This window comes from Thalassophryne amazonica, chromosome 20, assembly GCF_902500255.1.
Source record: "Thalassophryne amazonica chromosome 20, fThaAma1.1, whole genome shotgun sequence".
Lineage (NCBI taxonomy): Eukaryota > Metazoa > Chordata > Actinopteri > Batrachoidiformes > Batrachoididae > Thalassophryne > Thalassophryne amazonica.
Window position 1 is genome coordinate 20407394 of NC_047122.1, and position 17743 is coordinate 20425136.

Sequence of the window (17743 nt, forward strand, 5' to 3'; positions counted from 1 at the left end):
TCGGACAGCTGCTGAAACAATCGGTTTGCATAACCAAAGAATTTCTGCACAGACTGTCAGAAACCGTCTCAGGGAAGCTCATCTGCATGCTCGTCGTCCTCATCGGGGTCTCGACCTGACTCCAGTTCGTCATCGTAACCGACTTTAGTGGGCAAATGCTCACATTCGCCGGCGTTTGGCACGTTGGAGAGGTGTTCTCTTCACGGATGAATCCCGGTTCACACTGTTCAGGGCAGATGGCAGACAGCTTGTGTGGCGTCGTGTGGGTGAGCGGTTTTCTGATGTCAATGTTGTGGATCGAGTGGCCCATGGTGGCGGTGGGGTTATGGTATGGGCAGGCATCTGTTATGGATGAAGAACACAGGTGCATTTTATTGATGACATTTTGAATGCACAGAGATACTGTGACGAGATCCTGAGGCCCATTGTTGTGCCATACATCCAAGAACATCACCTCATGTTGCAGCAGGATAATGCACGGCCCCATGTTGCAAGGATCTGTACACAATTCTTGGAAGCTGAAAATGTCCCAGTTCTTGCATGGTTGGCATACTCACCGGACATGTCACCCATTGAGCATGTTTGGGATGCTCTGGACCGGCGTATATGACAGCGTGTACCAGTTCCTGCCAATATCCAGCAACTTCGCACAGCCATTAAAGAGGAGTGAACCAACATTCCACAGGCCACAATTGACAACCTTATCAACTCTATGCGAAGGAGATGTGTTGCACTGCATGAGGCAAATGGTGGTCACACCAGATACTGACTGGTATCCCCCCCCCCAATAAAACAAAACTGCACCTTTCAGAGTGGCCTTTTATTGTGGACAGTCTAAGGCACACCTGTGCACTAATCATGGTGTCTAATCAGCATCTTGATATGGCACACCTGTGAGGTGGGATGGATTATCTCAGCAAAGGAGAAGTGCTCACTATCACAGATTTAGACTGGTTTGTGAACAATATTTGAGGGAAATGGTGATATTGTGTATGTGGAAAAAGTTTTAGATCTTTGAGTTCATCTCATACAAAATGGGAGCAAAACCAAAAGTGTTGCGTTTATATTTTTGTTGAGTATACACACACACACACACACAAACGCAAACTTATGGTATCACCAGAATATGAAAGCTGTTGAGGGTTTTGGGCTCGTAGTCAGACCTGTTTGTTTTCTTCACTTCCATGAAGAACTTGCTAACAGATGGTCCGGTCGTTTGCTGGTAAACTTTCAATCTATGTGTTTTTCCAATGCTGTTTAGATATTTATGGAGTACGCGCATGTCTGACTTGATTTGTCTATTCATGTTTTTAGCTTTCTGGTTTGTAATGAATCTGATATGCAATCTGGACCGATTGTCATGGTAACGGTCTGATATGGGAATATATCAGGCTTATTGTTGTGTCGTAACAATTTTTGTTCAGCCTTTGTGACCCATCTTCATGAAGTTAGATGCAAAAATGTTGAAATTGGCCCTATCCTGCAATGATAAAGAATCCTTAAAAAAAATTACTGGATCTGGATCATGTTCCGGATCATTACCAAAATTTAATGACTTCTAAGTTAGGCCAAGATACACCCCTGGTAAAAATTTTATTGAAATCCGTTGAGGATTTTTTTGAGTAATCCTGCTAACAAACCAACCAACAAACAAACAAACGGACGCGACGGAAAACATAACCTCCTTGGTGGAGGTAATGATGCTGGAATACTGGTTGAGACAAGGGTGTGAGGGGCTCAGCACACCCCCTTCTGATCAGTCCCCCTGCCTTCGCTGCGCGTGCATCATTTTGGAGCATCAGCAGCAGTTCACAGATTATCGCCTCGTTTCTGCTTCAAACTGTACTCCAGTCATTATCTATCTCAGCGACAGATCTCTGAAGCTTTAGTACAACAATCACGAATAATTCATAATAAAAGACGGAGGGGCCAATCAGAGCGCACCACCAGTGCTTCTGAGACTGACTCTCTGAGTCTGACTCTCTACTGATCAAAGGGAATAATGTTATAATAATGTTAACCATCAGATGACAAAGTAAAACCTCTTCAATCATTCAAAAGTCAGTTTTAAGCAGAAATGAGGCAATAATCTGTTCATCGCTGCTGATGCGCCAACATGACAAATAAACAGTGAAGGCAGGGGGACAGATCAGATTGCAACACCAGCTTCGCACATGCGCAGAGTAGCATAGAGAATTGCTCAGTCTAGGAGAGTGCTGAGACCCTGACACCGGAGCATAGAGACACAGACTGGACCAAAATGTGTGGCATAGCAGGGAACCAGAACCAGACGGCCACAAACGGAGCTGACAGGAGGCAGGACGCTGGAACAAAAGGCAAATCAAAAAGCAAGTAATGCAAGGTCAATATTAACATAAATAAATGACCACAGAGGACAATGAGGCCAGGTTACCACAGAGCAAAACTGAGTTTCTGGCGAATGTGGAGTGAATGAACCAGGGTTTTTATACAGGTGTGATGATTGCTGACAGGTGCAATAATCAGCTCGGTAGCGCAGCGCCTGGGGAAAATGAGAGGGAGGAAAAGCAGAGCAGAGCAAACACCAAGGCAGCACAACACACACAGGTCAAAACTGTTTTAAGAAAAGGTGAATTTTGTACGGATTGGTTATACAGCATTAAGAATCTTTTATTTGCACCCATTTTTGTGCACAGTATTTTTGTGCAAAATAAAAATGACTTGTTCATTTTAGAATGTAATTGAAGGCACTGAAACCTGTTTGTCCTCCAGTCAGACACACTGTGAAATTTTTTCTCACCGCGACGTCTGGAATCTCCAACATCCCAGAGTTTATGGGTGTTGCAATGGTGGATGATGTTCCAGTGGGATACTGTGACAGCAGCATCAAGAGGGCCACATCCAAACAGGGGGACTGGATGAAAATGTTCTTTCAGGATAATCCACAGCACCTGGACTGGTACACCAAGGAATGTCGTGACTCACAGTTTTTCTTCAGAGACCAGCTGGAGAGTTTAAGGCAGCGCTTCAACCAATCTGAAGGTATGTGCCATTTGTCCTACTTTGTACTTGTAAAATGTTTTTATTTGATGTCGGCATTGAGGTCGGAGGGATGGGGGGTATAGAAATAAATTCTGTCAGTATGTGTGCATCATCCACACATGATAACTGAATAAAATGTGTCAGATTTTCGCCAACTTTATCACACCATCCCAAATGTGTGTATCTCAGACAAGGTGTAATTTGAACATGACATGTTCATTTTAGAATGTAATTTAAGGCACTGAAACCTGTTTGTCCTCCAGTCAGACACTCTGTGAATTTTTTTCTCACCACGATGTCTGGAATCCCAAACTTCACAGAGTTTATGGGTGTTGCAATGGTTGATGATTTCCAGCTGGGATTCTGTGACAGCAGCATCAAGAGGGCCACATCCAAACAGGGGGACCCTCAAAGTATAGCACATGGGCCTTGTTTGGATGGCACCATAAGTTTTCATCAGTAGTGAAAATTAGTGACTACTGCATTTGCACGTCTTTGCGCCCTGGGCTTCAAAGTTTCATCTTCAACCGCTTATCTAGGATCGGGTCATGGGGGCAACAGCTCCAGCAGGGGACCCCAGACTTCCCAGGCCACAGTGCCCACCTCTGAGTGGTGGATCTCGAGGCGTTCCCAGGCCAATGTGGAAATATAATCTCTCCACCTAGTCCTGGGTCTTCCCCAGGGTCTCCTCCCAGATGGACGTGCCTGGAACACCACCCTAAGGAAGCACCAAGGGGGCATCCTTACCAGATGCCTGAACCACCTCAGCTGGCTCCTTTCAATGCGAAGGAACAGTGGCTCTACTCCAAGCTTCCCACAGATGACCAAGCTTCTCAGCTTATCTCTAAGGGAGACACCAGCCACCCTCCTAAGGAAGCCCATTTTGGCCACTTGTACCCGGGATGTTGGGAAAGTGTCAGTACACGGACCCACAACAGGGGGCGCAAATGAACGGACAATGGAGAAAGTCAAATAACAAGGCTTTACTGTTGTGAACGTGCACAACGAATACAACCAATCACGAAATGGACAACAGACAATTCACAAAAGTGTCGTGTGGGCAGGCTCGAAGATAGGAGACGCCTCTCCAAGGTAAGACCCGAACCACACGGCTTCCTCCGCCACAGGACCCCGGAAATACTGGAGCCGCCAAGTCCCGAACTCCCAGGTGGCCACTGCCTCCGCGTGTCGGACCTGGTACTGCTGGCGAGGAACAAAGAACAGTTAGATGGGGGCGCGTTTGCACCCAAGACTCCGAACAGCAGGGAAGTTACCTCCACCTCTCGTTGGAACAGTAATCCACAAGCTATACACTAATCCAAAAGGATACACTCCGTCAGCTTTGATACGTTACCTCGTAGGTAGAAACGATATCTCGGCAATGAGGTGGAGGTGCCGTCCTGCTGATATACCCCACAGATGATTGCCGTCAGCTGTCTCAGGTGATGGGTGACAGCTGTCACCGTAGCTGCTCACGTGAGGCGGCGGCGCCCTCTGGTGCCTGGAGCCCGCACTCCAGGCAGGGCGCCCTCTGGTGGTGGTGGGCCAGCAGTACCTCCTCTTCAGCGGCCCACACAACACGGGATCTAGTTCTTTCAGTCATGGCCCAACCCTCATGACCACAGTTGAGAGTAGGAACCAAGACTGACCAGTAAATCCAGAGCTTCGCCTTTTGGCTCAGCTCCCTTTTCACAGTACAGCAGACCGAATGCAATATTGCCCCTGCTGTGCCAGTTCTCCAGCCAGTCTCATACTCCATCGTCCCCTCACTTGTGAACAAGACCCCGAGGTCCTTGAACTCATTCACTTGGGGCAAGACCACATTCCCTACCCGGAGTAGGCAATCCGTTGGTTTCCTGCTGAGAACCATGGCCTCAGATTTAGAGGTGCTGGTCCTCATCCCAGCCACTTCACACTCTGCTGAAAATTGAGCCAGTGACTGTTGAGGTCACAGGCTGATGAAGCCAACAAGACCACATCATCTGCAAAAAGTAGTGATGAGACCCTGAGCCCTCCAAACTGGAAACCCTCCTCCCCCGACTGCACTTCGATATCCATGAATATCACAAACAGGATTGGTGACAAGGCACAGCTCTGGCGGAGCCTAACCCCCACCGGAAACAAGTCCGACTTACTGCCGAGCACCGAACACAGCTCTCACTTTGTGAGTACAGAGATTGGATGGCCCTGAGAAGAGACCCCCTCACTCCATACTACCGCAGCACCTCATACAGTATCTCCTGCGGTACCCTATCATACGCCTTCTCCAAGTCCACAAAACACATGGCGCCCTCCAGGATCCTTGTCAGAGTGAAGAGCTGATCGGTTGTTCCACAACCAGGACGGAACCCACATTGTTCCTCTTCAATAAAAGGTTTGACTATCAGCCGAACCCTCCTTTCCAGCACCCTGGAGTAGACTTTACCAGGGAGACTGAGTAGTGTGATGACCCTGTAATTGGCACACACTCTCTGCTCCTCTTTTTTAAATATGGGGACCACCACCCCAGTTTGCCACTCCTTAGGCACTGTCTGAGACTTCAACACAATGTTGAAGAGTTGTCTCATCCAAGACAGTCCCTCCACACCCAGAGCCTTCAGTATTTCTGGATGGATCTCATCAACCCCCAGGGTCTTGCCACTGCAGAGTTGTTTGACCTCAGTGACTTCCACCATGGAAATTGATGATAATCCTCCATCAGCTTCCAGCTCTGCCCCTAGTATAGAGGGCGCTCCGGTCTGATGCAGGAGTTCCTCACACCTTCCACCACGGAAATTGATGATAATCCTCCATCAGCTTCCAGCTCTGCCCCTACTATAGAGGGCGCTCCAGTCTGATGTGGGAGTTCCTCACAGTGTTCCTTCTAGCACCAGATTACATCCTAAATTGAGGTCACCAGAGTCCCATCCTTACTGTAGAGAGCTTGGATGGTTTCCCATTTTCCCCTCCTCAGGTGCTTCATGGTCCGCCAAAAGCACCTTGGTGCCGACCGAAAGTACTTCACCATGGTTGCTCCGAACTCCTCCCGCACCCACTGCTTTGCCTCCCCCACAGCAGAGGCTGCCGCCCTTCGGGCCTGTCAGTGCCTTGCTACTGCCTCTGGAGTCCTCAGAGAAAACATATCCTAGAAGGACTCTTCAGTTGAACGGCTTCCCTGACCACCGGTGTCCACCCTGGTGTTAGAGGGTTGCCGCCCCTCGAGGCACCTAAGACCTTCAGTACACAGCTCCCCGCTGCAGCTTCAGCAGTGGAAGCTTTGAACATTGCTCATTTTGGTTCAATACCCCAACCTCCACAGGGAAGCTAGAAAAGCTCCGCCGGAGGTGTGAGTTGAAGATCTGTCGGACAGTGGGCTGCTCCAGACATTCCCAGTTCACCCCACTATCTGTTTGGGCTTACCAGGTCTGTCCAAAGTCCTCCCTCACCCTCTGATCCAACTCACCACTAGATGGTGGTTAGTTGACAGCTCTGCCCCTCTCTTCACAGAACATGTGGCCTCAGACCAGATGATACGATCCCAAAATCGATCATTCAACTTTGGCCTAGGGTGCTCTGGTATCATGTACACTTATGACAATCCTTATGTTTGAACATGGTTTTCGTTATGGACAGTCCATGACTAGCAGAGAAGCCCAGTAACAAACAACCATTTGGGTTTAGGTCAGGGAGGTCGTTCCTCCCAATCATGCCTCTCCAGGTGTCACTGTCATTGCCCACATGTGTGTTCCAATAGAACAATGGAGTCCTCCACTGGAGGCCCATGCAGGAGTTCAGTCAGGGACTCCAAGAAGGCAGAATACTCCGAACTGCTGCTCGGTGCATACACAAAAACAAGTCAGTTTGTTTTTTTGTTTTATTGATTGATTGATTGAATTTATTTCAGAAAATAATGCAATAATTCATTAAGATACACGGATAGCACAAGAAAGTGAAAACGCTTGTTTCCATTGTGGTCCGACAAATGTCATAAAATGTTTTGAGTGGTGGGGGTGACAGCCAATCAGAGTCTGTCTAAAATCACTTCATTTATGTATTTATATAACATATTTCTCATATATTATGTAAAAGCTAGCGAAAAATAAACACTTGAGGTTATTTAGAAGACATTTCGCTGACGTTAGAATGATAACATCACAGGCTGGTTTAGCTAGCAACAAACTGTGTTTCGTTTCTATGTTAATGTAACCTCTTGTCATTTATTATGTGAAAGCTTGCAGGAAATAAGCACTTCTAAAACTGAAAATGCTGTTTTTGGAACTTAATAACACCTCTGGAGCAAAATTGCGGAGGTTAGCCTGCACGCTAACCTTCGTTAACTCAAAGCTAACTTCCTATTGAGGTAAATATGTCTCATTAATACCTGCCAATGCACAGAGGGTGATCTACAAATATTCCTTGATTTGTACGACTTCCGCTGTTGTCAAAAGCTTGTGTATGAGCACCCACTGACAGGGAACATTCCTGGGACACAGACCTTGGGCAAGTTTAAAGATGGCTAACCTTGACCTATTTTAAGAGGTTAAAAAGTTGCATTCTGTTCCTAATTTTTTGGATTATCTCGCAAGCAGTAGCATTAGGGTTGCCAACTCTCACGCATATGGCGTGACACTCACACTTTCAGCATCAATCTTACGCTCTCACGCACAAGCACAAAATGTCATGCCAAAATAAAAAATTATGTTGTTAATTTTCTGTTGATGACTAGATTAGACTACACCAGACCACAGCGCATTGTTTCTTAATGAATGGAGAGGAGTTTAAGGTCCACACACAAAACAATAGACAATATAGATTAATCAGTAAACTAAAATATCTCTACACAGCAGAACAAACAGCGGTATAACGCACAGATAAAACAGAAGAACAGTAACAAAGTCAGTTAACCTAATTTATCGTACTATAATAAGTAATTATATTGTTTTTATAAAATCTTTTCAAGCCAGCCAAAGTACCAGATAATTTAATCCTATCAGAACAGTTGCACTGAACAGTTGTTCATTGTTGTTCCCTAATATCCCCAATTTATCCAAAAATATCAACATTCTGTTTTTGCGGCATTGATCCTTGATGCAAAATACATTAGCATACCAAATGGCAAATGTCAAGTCTCCCCAGTTTCTCTGTGATCGAAGTTACACACATGCACGCACACATGGATACACACACATAGAGGGCACCTGGCTCGTAACATATACGAGGTCTATTAGAAAAGTATCCGACCTTATTATTTTTTTCAAAAACCATATGGATTTGAATCACGTGTGATTACATCAGACATGCTTGAACCCTCGTGGGCATGCGAGAGTTTTTTCACGCCTGTCGGTTACGTCATTCGCCTGTGGGCAGTCTGAGTGAGGAGTCGTCCACCCGCTCGTCGATTTTTTTCATTGTTTAGGAATGGCTCAGAGACTGTTGCTTTGTTTGATAAAAATTTTTTCAAAACTGTAAGGCACAACTGAGTGGACACCATTCAATAAATTCAGCTGGTTTTCGGTAAAAATTTTAACGGCTGATGAGAGATTTTGGTCTGGTAGTGTCGCTTTAAGGACGGTCCACGGCGCCTGACGGCGATCTGCGCTTCGAGGCGGCAGCGTCTCGCCGTTTCAAGTTGAAAACTTCCACATTTCAGGCTCTGTTGACGCAGTAAGTCGTCAGAGAACAGAGAACTTTCAGAAGAAGTCGGCATGAGGAGTTTATTCGGACATTCCATTGTTAATGGTCATTTTGTAATGAAAGAACGTGCGGGCAGAGTCGCATGTCGGGCTGGACCCGACCGCGGGGGGTCGCGGCAGGAAAAACACCTCCATTGGAAATCTTAACGGGCAAGTTGGAACATGCCCAAGCTGTTAAACAATTTCTCAGTTACTCACTTGTTGAAAGCCATTAAAAGCCGCCTGAATTCTACAAATGGTTTTCAACACGGAGGTGTTTTTCCTGTCGCGGCGCACACAGATTTGCCGAGTCGTCACGGAAACGACTCGGCGAATTTGCGCGTACGTCTTTCATTAAAAAAATGTCCTTAAACAGTGGAATGTCCGCATAAATTCCTCATGCCGGCCTCTTCTGAATCTTCTCTGTTCTCTCACGATGTCCTGGGTGAATTAAGCCTTAAATTAGGATGTTTTCAGCTCGAAACAGGCCGACGACAGCGCCTGGAAGCGCTGCAGGACGTCCCGCTCCGTGGGAAGTCCTTACACCGACAGAAACACCCCATAATTTCTCATCAGCCGTTAAACTTTTCACAGAAAACCAGCTTAATTTCTCGAATAGTGTCCACTCGGATATTCCTCACAGGTCCAGAAAAAATTTTGATAAAGCAACGCGCGCCGTCTCAAGCAGCGTGTGAAACAAAGGAATTCAGCTGAGAGGGCGGGACCACATCTCACTCAAGGCCTGCCCACAGGGAAATGACGTCACCGACACGCGTGAAAAAACTCACGCATGCGCACGAGGGTTCAAGCATGATTGGTGTAGTCGCATGTCATTCAAATCCATATAGTTAAAAAAAAAAATAAAAGGGTCGGTTTATTATCTAAGAGACCTCGTATATTAATTAAATGAAATCTTTCTGGTGAACTTTGCAGACATCAGCTGACAAGAAACTAAATTTGCTGGATGGAAAAAGGAATTTGGTCTGACAAAAACTAACACAAACTGATAGCAGCTCCTTCTCCGTGAGACTATGGGCTTGTACAAAGGTAGCCACATTGTCACAGAACCGTTCCTGTTTCTAGCACGGGTCTTTAAAATAAAATTTTGAAAATAAATCAATAAATAAAAAACAATAAATGAATAAAAACAAGTGCTCTTCCTGTTTCGTTCAGGTGTCCACACTTACCAGAGGCTGAACGGCTGTGAATGGGACGATGAGACTGGAGAGGTCAAAGGTTTTATGATGGAGAAGACTTCATTGTAATGGACATGAACACACTGACCTGGATCGCTCCAGTGCCGCAGGCTGTCCCCACCAAACTGAAATGGGACACTGAGGAAGGCAGACTGGAGTACAATAAGATTTTCTATATCTATTTATGTCCTGAAAAACTGAAGATGTATCTGAAGTATGGAAAGAGCTATCTGCAGAGAACAGGTGTGATCACATGACCTCATTTCATTCCTCAATCAGCATAAAATAATGCTACATTCAGAACCCTAGGAAGTTCAGAGATTCCGATATCTGGCTCACAGAAAAATACCTTGAACATTACGTCGGGCAGGAATTTTCATTTGGAAACTTGAGGAAATTGAGCACCCTGAGGTCCCCTAGTTAACCTAACAGCCATGGTGGCCTCCTTTGTGACTGGTGGGACAACAATGTTACGATTGTTGAAAATGCATCTTTAAATTAATTTTTAACAAGACAGTACTGCTATATGTAATATATTCACATTATATGTACAGTTAGTTAAGTTACCAGCACCACACATCAGCAAAAACATCTTTGATTATTAGATTGAGCCCAAAAGATAATGTTAGCCTAGCTCTACTGTGGTATCGGCGAAGTAGTTCATGACTCAAATTATTGAGGTAATCTCATGAATGCACTTTTTTTTTGTCTGTTTCACTTTGGGGGCTATGTGGCACTGATGCAACTCTTCACGATCATTCACGTTGTCACACATCTGTTGTCTTTCACACTCTACACACAGATTCATCCTTTATTACACTCATTATGCACATGTTTAAAAAAGTAACTCGTGTTCTGAAGCCATACAATAACTATAAAATCCTGAATATTTCTGTGGTCACTGGGGCAGGTGTGGTGGCCAAGCAGTTAAGTGCTGTTGTTTCCAGTGCAGAACGTTCCCGGTTCAAAACCATCCCTGCTCATTCTCCATGTAATGTGGAATTGTGTCATGGAGGGCATCCGGCATAAAATGTGCCAGATCAACATGAAGATCCACCTTGGACAAAAGTGCTGCTGCGAGGTTACAAAGTCCACTCAGTGAATCCAGGGGCCTGCAATGTTGTTTGTCGGGGGGGTACAAAAGCCCAAGATTTAAAACCTTCAGACAGAAGAATCTGACAGTTGTAAAACTGATGTCCTTCACTGACAGCAATGTTCTGCTTTACTCAATCAGCAGTAGGGATGTTTATTGATAAGATTTTCTCATTATTGATGGCATTATCGATTCCGCTTATCGATCCGATTCGTTATCGATACCTTAACTGCCTGCCTGCACCCTAAAGCTGATAATAATCACCTTCCCCTGTGCAGCGTCTCTGCTCAATGCCACAGGTGGGTTAGAGCAGCCTTTAATATCTTTAATGTTGGGAAGGTGTCGTAGCACGGACCCACAACAGGGGGCGCAAATGAACGGACAATGAATAAGCCAAAAAGGTAACAATTTAATGTTGCGATAATACACAACGAAACGTACTGTAATCTGCACAGTCAATTTAACACCAGGTGACGTGTGGGCAGGCTCGAAGATAGAAGACCCCCGACGAGAGAGAAGCTGCGTCCCACACGGCTTCCACCACCAACGGTCTGAAGAACACCGGAGCCGCCAAGTCCCGAGTCCCCAGGTGGCCTCTGTCTTCGGCTGTCGACCCTGGTACTGCTGGCAGAAAGCAGAAATATGATGAGTGAGTGTGAGTCCGCACACTCAGTAAATCCACAGTTAACGAGGGAGGAAGCGCCTCCACCTCCAAGCACACACTCGTGCAGCTCCTGTTTGAGCACTTATCTGGGTGGGAGGTGTTGCGAAGCCGTCGCTGAACACCTCAAACGCCACCTCCACAGACGAGTCTCACCGACAGGAGAAGAGAAAAGTGCGTCTGTCTCGGCCGAGTGCAATGAATATATTGGTAATACTAAGTTTATTTGTTTTGGAAACATTTCTCAACCCTCAGGCCCCCCCTGAATTTACATAAAATGGTTCAATCCACCTGCTCCATCAGACAGCTGCTGAAACTTTTCACAGACAGCGAGTGAAGGATGAGGAGAGAGGATACCTCAGAGCTCAGGAAGCAACAAACGATAAGAAAATAAGCTCAGACATGAGAAAGAAGCGAAGGGTAGACAGTATATCACCCAGTTCTTTCATAGGCAAGGTGGGTCTGTGATGGAAAGTTCTGGAATGTTAGCCTGTTGTCTGTTCCTAGCTTTGTCCATAGTTTATAAGCTAGTTCAATGTTCTCCTCATATTAGCTCATATTTCTGAAGAAAACTCTGGATTTATACATTTCACTGTTGTAACAGTTAAATAATCAATGCAGGCAAACATTTAGCAAGCTGCTCTGCTCAAAAAATGACACGTTCTGAACAGATACGTCAGGAGCAGCAGCACGTCTCAGTCCCCCCCGCCCCACATGAACAAGTCCAAGTGCCCCCTAAGGAATGATGTGAGCAGCTGTGTGTGTTGAAGTAATGAAAGTAAACATTAAAGAAAAATCATTCTGAAATAAAAAAGCATATAGTCTGTTTTTATTTCAAAATGATTTTAATGGTTTAAAAAGCATCCTCTATCACTGAAATATAATGTTTTGGGACTCTTATCCCCCTGCTTTGCAGAAGGACAACATTTATAGTGCGTGCAGACTACGTGATTTCTCTCAGCCCAATCAGACAAAGGTTTACATTTTCTGTAAATCAGAAGGTTAAATAGCAACAACCATACAGCCTCATATATGTATTTTTGTCAGTCTAGAGTATCAGTCTTGCAGCAAATAATTGAATCTGTTCATTGTATTTTCAGTGCTTCCCCTATGAAGTTCTTGTGAAATCATGTTTTTCTTTTCACACATATGGAAATAATAGTCAAAAATATCATAAAATACATAGGTTTATGTAAAACAGTATCAAAATTTTCCACCAGCCTAGGGCCAGCTATGAGAAGGCCCAGTAAGATTTCTTTTCATGGGGCCCAAAATCTGTGGCGGCACCCCTTTAGTATTTGGTTTTGGCCAGATTAACTGTGACGACCAGAGTATATCACCTAGTTCTTTCATAGGCAAGGTGGGTCTGTGATGGAAAGTTCTGGAATGTTAGCCTGTTGTCAGTTCCTTACTTTGTCCATAGTGTATAAGATAACTCACTTTTCTCCTCATATTAGCTCATATTTCTGAAGAAAACTCTGGATGTATACATTTTGCTGTTGTTATAGTTAAATAATCAATGTAGGCAAACATTTACCAAGCTGCTCTGCTCAAAACGACACGTTCTGAACAGACATGTCAAGAGCAGCAGCACGTCTGTCAGTCCCGCACCCCCCCCCCCCACCCCACATGAACAAGTCCAAGTGCCCCCTAAGAAATGAGGTGAGCAGCTGTGTGTGTTGAAGTAATCAATTATTATGGAGAAAAACCTTTAAATAAGAATCATAATGAAATAACAAATTATAGTCTGTGTTTCAGAACAATTTTTGTGGTTCAAAAGCATCAGCTATCGCTGAAATGTAATGTTTGGTCAGTAGTTTGGGACTCCAGTAGGAACAGGCTGGTGTCGGGTGCACTGTGCCATGGGCGGCAGTGAAAGTTGAAGTCCTCGGTGGACCAGACTCGGGTGGCAGGGGCTAGCTCTGGGGGTGTGGAATGTCACTTCACATTTCTAGTGCATGCAGACTGCTCTCAATCCAAACAGAGAAATGGTTACATTTTCTGGAAATCAGAAGATTTAATAGCAACAACCATACAGCCTGATATATGTATTTATGTCAGTCTAGAGCAGGGGTCTTCATCTCCAGCCCTCAAGGGCTGGTGTCATCCTCAGTATGCAGTCAAGTTCTCCAAAGTCTGCTGACCTCATTAACTGAATCAGGTGTGTTAAAGCCAGTGTTGTATAAAGTACCGGAAAATCACACTTAAGTAAAAGTACAGATGCCCATTAAAAAAATGACTTTGGTAGAAGTTGAAGTCACTGATTGAAATGCTACTCAAGTAAAAGTCTTAAAGTATCTAGTATTTATTGTACTTAAGTATGACAAGTAATGTACAACTAAATGTACTCAAGTATTGAAAGTAAAGGTTAATAATCAAAAACGGACTGATTTTTTTTATATTAAAGTTTATCTAGGCTTGTAAATGACTGGTAGTATTAGTCAAAATACTGAAAATTGTGCACATCACACAAAACACTTCAGAAACAAGGTTTCAAAACCTAAACGGGAGTAGGCTACTCACTAGGTGTTCACAGGAAACATTTATTTCTATATGCATTTATTTTCATTGTTACATGGTTTTATCTTTTCTGTTGTGTTTTGTTTCATTAGGTTCTTTTTGTCTCCTTCTCTAAAATTGTATTGTAACATTATTAGTCTATTATTATTGACTATTATGTAGACTATTATTGTTGTTGCTATAATATATGAATAAAAATAAATTAAAAAAATTACAATTTGACTCTTTTACGACAACGAACGCTGAGCCATTAATTATACAGAAAACAAATCAACACAAACGTGCTGATGTGAAAAGCTTAATGCTAACTTTAACATTGAAAACGCCATAGACATGCTAACGCGTTAGCATCGGTCCTGTTTTGAAGTTATAAAATACATCTGTCAACTGTTTCAGAAGACCGTAACAGGTCGGTTTAACATAAAAATATTAAATATTACTCACAGACATATGCTCTTCAGGGTTTTAGCGGGAAAAAAATTAGGATAAAGCGAAATAAAATCCATGAATCATAGATCAAAGCACTGCTTCGACCTGTGAATCACTGCTTCAATTGATCAAGGTTCAAAGCAAAGCAACGCTGCAGAAAAGTTGATTACAGACCCGCTGCAGGTCTGTAATCAATGTAGAGAAATGATCATTTTCCTGACAAACACCTCCCAAGTGCGCAACTGCAAAAAGCCTATCAGACATGCCTCATGACAAATCGGCCTGACTTCATTGCAGTCACTAGTAATCAGTGGTGTCTCTGGGTGAAAACACGACTTTTTTAGTGTGTGTGTGTGTGTGCGTATATATGTTTTTTTTTTTGTAACGAGTAACGGCATGGCGCATAGAAAATGTATCGGAGTAGAAGTATGCAATTAAGGTCGGAAATGTAGTGAAGTAAAAGTGAAACATACTTAAGTACAGTAGTGAAGTATTTTTACTTTACATTACTATACAACACTGGTTAAAGCAGTGACACATCTAAAAGTTGCAGGACACCGGCCCTTGAGGTCTTGAGTTGAAGACCCGTGGTCTAGAGTATCAGTCTTGCAGCAAATAATTGAATTTAAATGAATTTCATTGTATTTTCAGCGCTTCCTCTACCAAATACCTGTCAAATCATGTTTTCGCAAATTTGGCAATGATAGTCAAACATATCATTGAAATGCATGGTTTTATGTAACAAAATTTTCCGTTAGCCAAGCGGCTAGCTACGAAAGGGCCCAATAAGATTTATTTTCATTGGGCCCAAAATCCCTGGCGGCGCCCCTGTAGATTAGTATTTGGTTTTGGCCAGATTAGCTGTGAGGAACCAGTTCTGACAGTAGTTCTCAAGCAGATCCAGGTGCTGCTGTAGTCTTGGTTCTGAGGATGACAGCAGCAAGTCATCTGCATAGAGGAGTTAAACTTCAGTATTGTTGAGGGTGAGTCCTTTTGTAATAAAGTTTTACTGCACATTTATTTTCCAAATAAACAGATGAGATTATTTCATATACTTTACGAAACCACTTTGTAGTAATTTTTGAAAAAGGTCATCATACCAAATAGAATGAAACGCTTTCCAAAATTAGATTGTGCAGGGTGGGAAAATGATCACAGGTGCAATATTTTGATGCTTTTCTTACTCTCTGTCTCTCTCTCTCTCTCTCTCTCTCTCCAGACCTCCCCTCGGTGTCTCTCCTCCAGAAGTCTCCGTCCTCTCCAGTCTGCTGTCATGCTACAGGTTTCTATCCTGATAAAGCCGACATATTCTGGAGAAAAGAAGGACAACAGCTTTTTGAGGACGTGGATCACGGAGAGCTGCTCCCCAACCACGACGGAACCTTCCAGATGAGTGTGGACCTGAACCTTTCATCAGTCAAACCTGAAGACTGGGAGAAGTACGAGTGTGTGTTTCAGCTGGCTGGTGCCAAAGACGACATCATCACCAAACTGGACAAAGACGCCATCTGGACCAACCACGGTGAGACAACAGTCTCAGTTCATTTGCTTGAGAGTCAAACTGCTAAATGCATATTTACAGTCACTCAGTTCAAAGTCAGAGATGATCCTGTTTGATCTGGAACACTTATTTTGGTGGACAGCAGGAAACCTGTTCCTCACTAACTGGACATGTTTGTCTAAAAATGGACGGATGGAACATGTTGATTCTGTGCATGTTTGAATTGTTGCTGTTGTTTTTTGGACAGAGACGCCCAGTGACGTCTTCGTCCCCGTCATTGTTGCAGTGGTTCTTCTTGCACTTGTTCTGGCTGCAATCGTTGGATTCATAGTTTACAAGAAGAAGAAAGGTGAGCGAATAAAACAGACAGACCTTCACCCTCATGATTGACCTCTGGCTGACCTTTGCCAGAACAGTTTTGGAGTCGACCTCAGTGTGCATCACGTTTGATCCAAATTGGCTAAATATCTAATTCCTTGACCTTTGCCGAAATTAATTATTTAAGGTCAGTTTTAGGATCAACCTTCATTGCAATATGAAGTTTGTTAGAAATCAGTAAAAAGGCCTGGGAGGAGTCAGAGCTGACCTTTGACCCAATGATCGACCTTTGGCAAATTTCACCTTACCTGGGGAAATCCAGAACCCACCTCCATATGTGACTCATGAATGGTAGAATTCAGAAAAACCCTAAATTTTGACTTCTGACCCCAATGACCTTGACCTTTTCCAAATCAAATACTTAAATGAACTCAGATGGAAAATGTTTCAGTCAGCAGAAGAAATTAATTAAAGATATGATGACTTTTACAACTGTGACACTGAACTTGTCTTTTTGTTTCAGGAGCTAAATGTCCTCCGTCTCGTAAGTGTAGATTTTTTTTTATTCAGTTGTATTTTGTTGAAGGTTTGTAGTAGCAGATGTTTGCTGCTCTGTCGGCTGTTTCTTAAAGGCTGTTCAGAATTAATGGACTGACTCTTTTTCTCATTTTACAGCTGACAGCAGCTCTGAGGCCTCACAGCACCTGAATCCAGACGCCACGACAACATGAACACTGAGTCACTTTATATGGATTTAAAAACACGACTCAGACTCTACAAATCTACATTTAAACAACAATCAACAATAAAATGTAAGTTTGATTGGAAATTTTTTTTAAATTTTATTTACTTTATGGTTTTATTCGCTGTCACATGAGAATATTGAGAATGAATGAAATAAAATCATTCTGGTTCAGGTTCATTTTTTCTGGGATTATTACAAAATAATACAAGTTTAGACTCTAAGAATATTGTCATAAGTATTTTTGATTACGTTATAATAACACGTCGTGCAGTATAATTCAACAGTTCTGAGTGATTTTTTTTTTTTTAAATGCTATCATTTTTCTCTTTTATGTCTTTAGGTTTTTGGATTTGTCAGAAACTCAGGGTGATGTGGCACCAAAGGTTGTGGGACCCAAATGCAAAAACTCACAGACAGTGGAATTGAAATTGAAAAAAATGAGCTTGGATTCGGTACACAGTTAGGCAGTCATGGATGCAGAGGTACAGATAGTCAGCAGGCCAGGGCGTCGTCAAAAAGGCAGGTTCAGGTCTTTAACACAAGCAGACAAAGTACGTGGGCAGCAGCAAGACGAGGTCACAAAACAGAGCTGGGTCAGTACACGGCAA

At 43.6% G+C, this 17743-nt stretch overlaps 1 protein-coding gene across 1 annotated transcript in view; it reads left to right on the plus strand.

Annotated features, from left to right (window-relative positions):
- LOC117502103 (major histocompatibility complex class I-related gene protein-like) overlaps window positions 1-17743 on the plus strand; it is a 145329-nt gene that overhangs the window by 2152 nt on the left and 125434 nt on the right. The window contains 6 exon segments of the mRNA XM_034161119.1: window positions 2752-3021; window positions 9846-9908; window positions 9911-10111; window positions 15791-16093; window positions 16320-16421; window positions 16914-16934. Coding sequence (XP_034017010.1) covers window positions 2814-3021; window positions 9846-9908; window positions 9911-10111; window positions 15791-16093; window positions 16320-16421; window positions 16914-16934 — 898 coding nt within the window. The 5' untranslated portion in view covers window positions 2752-2813.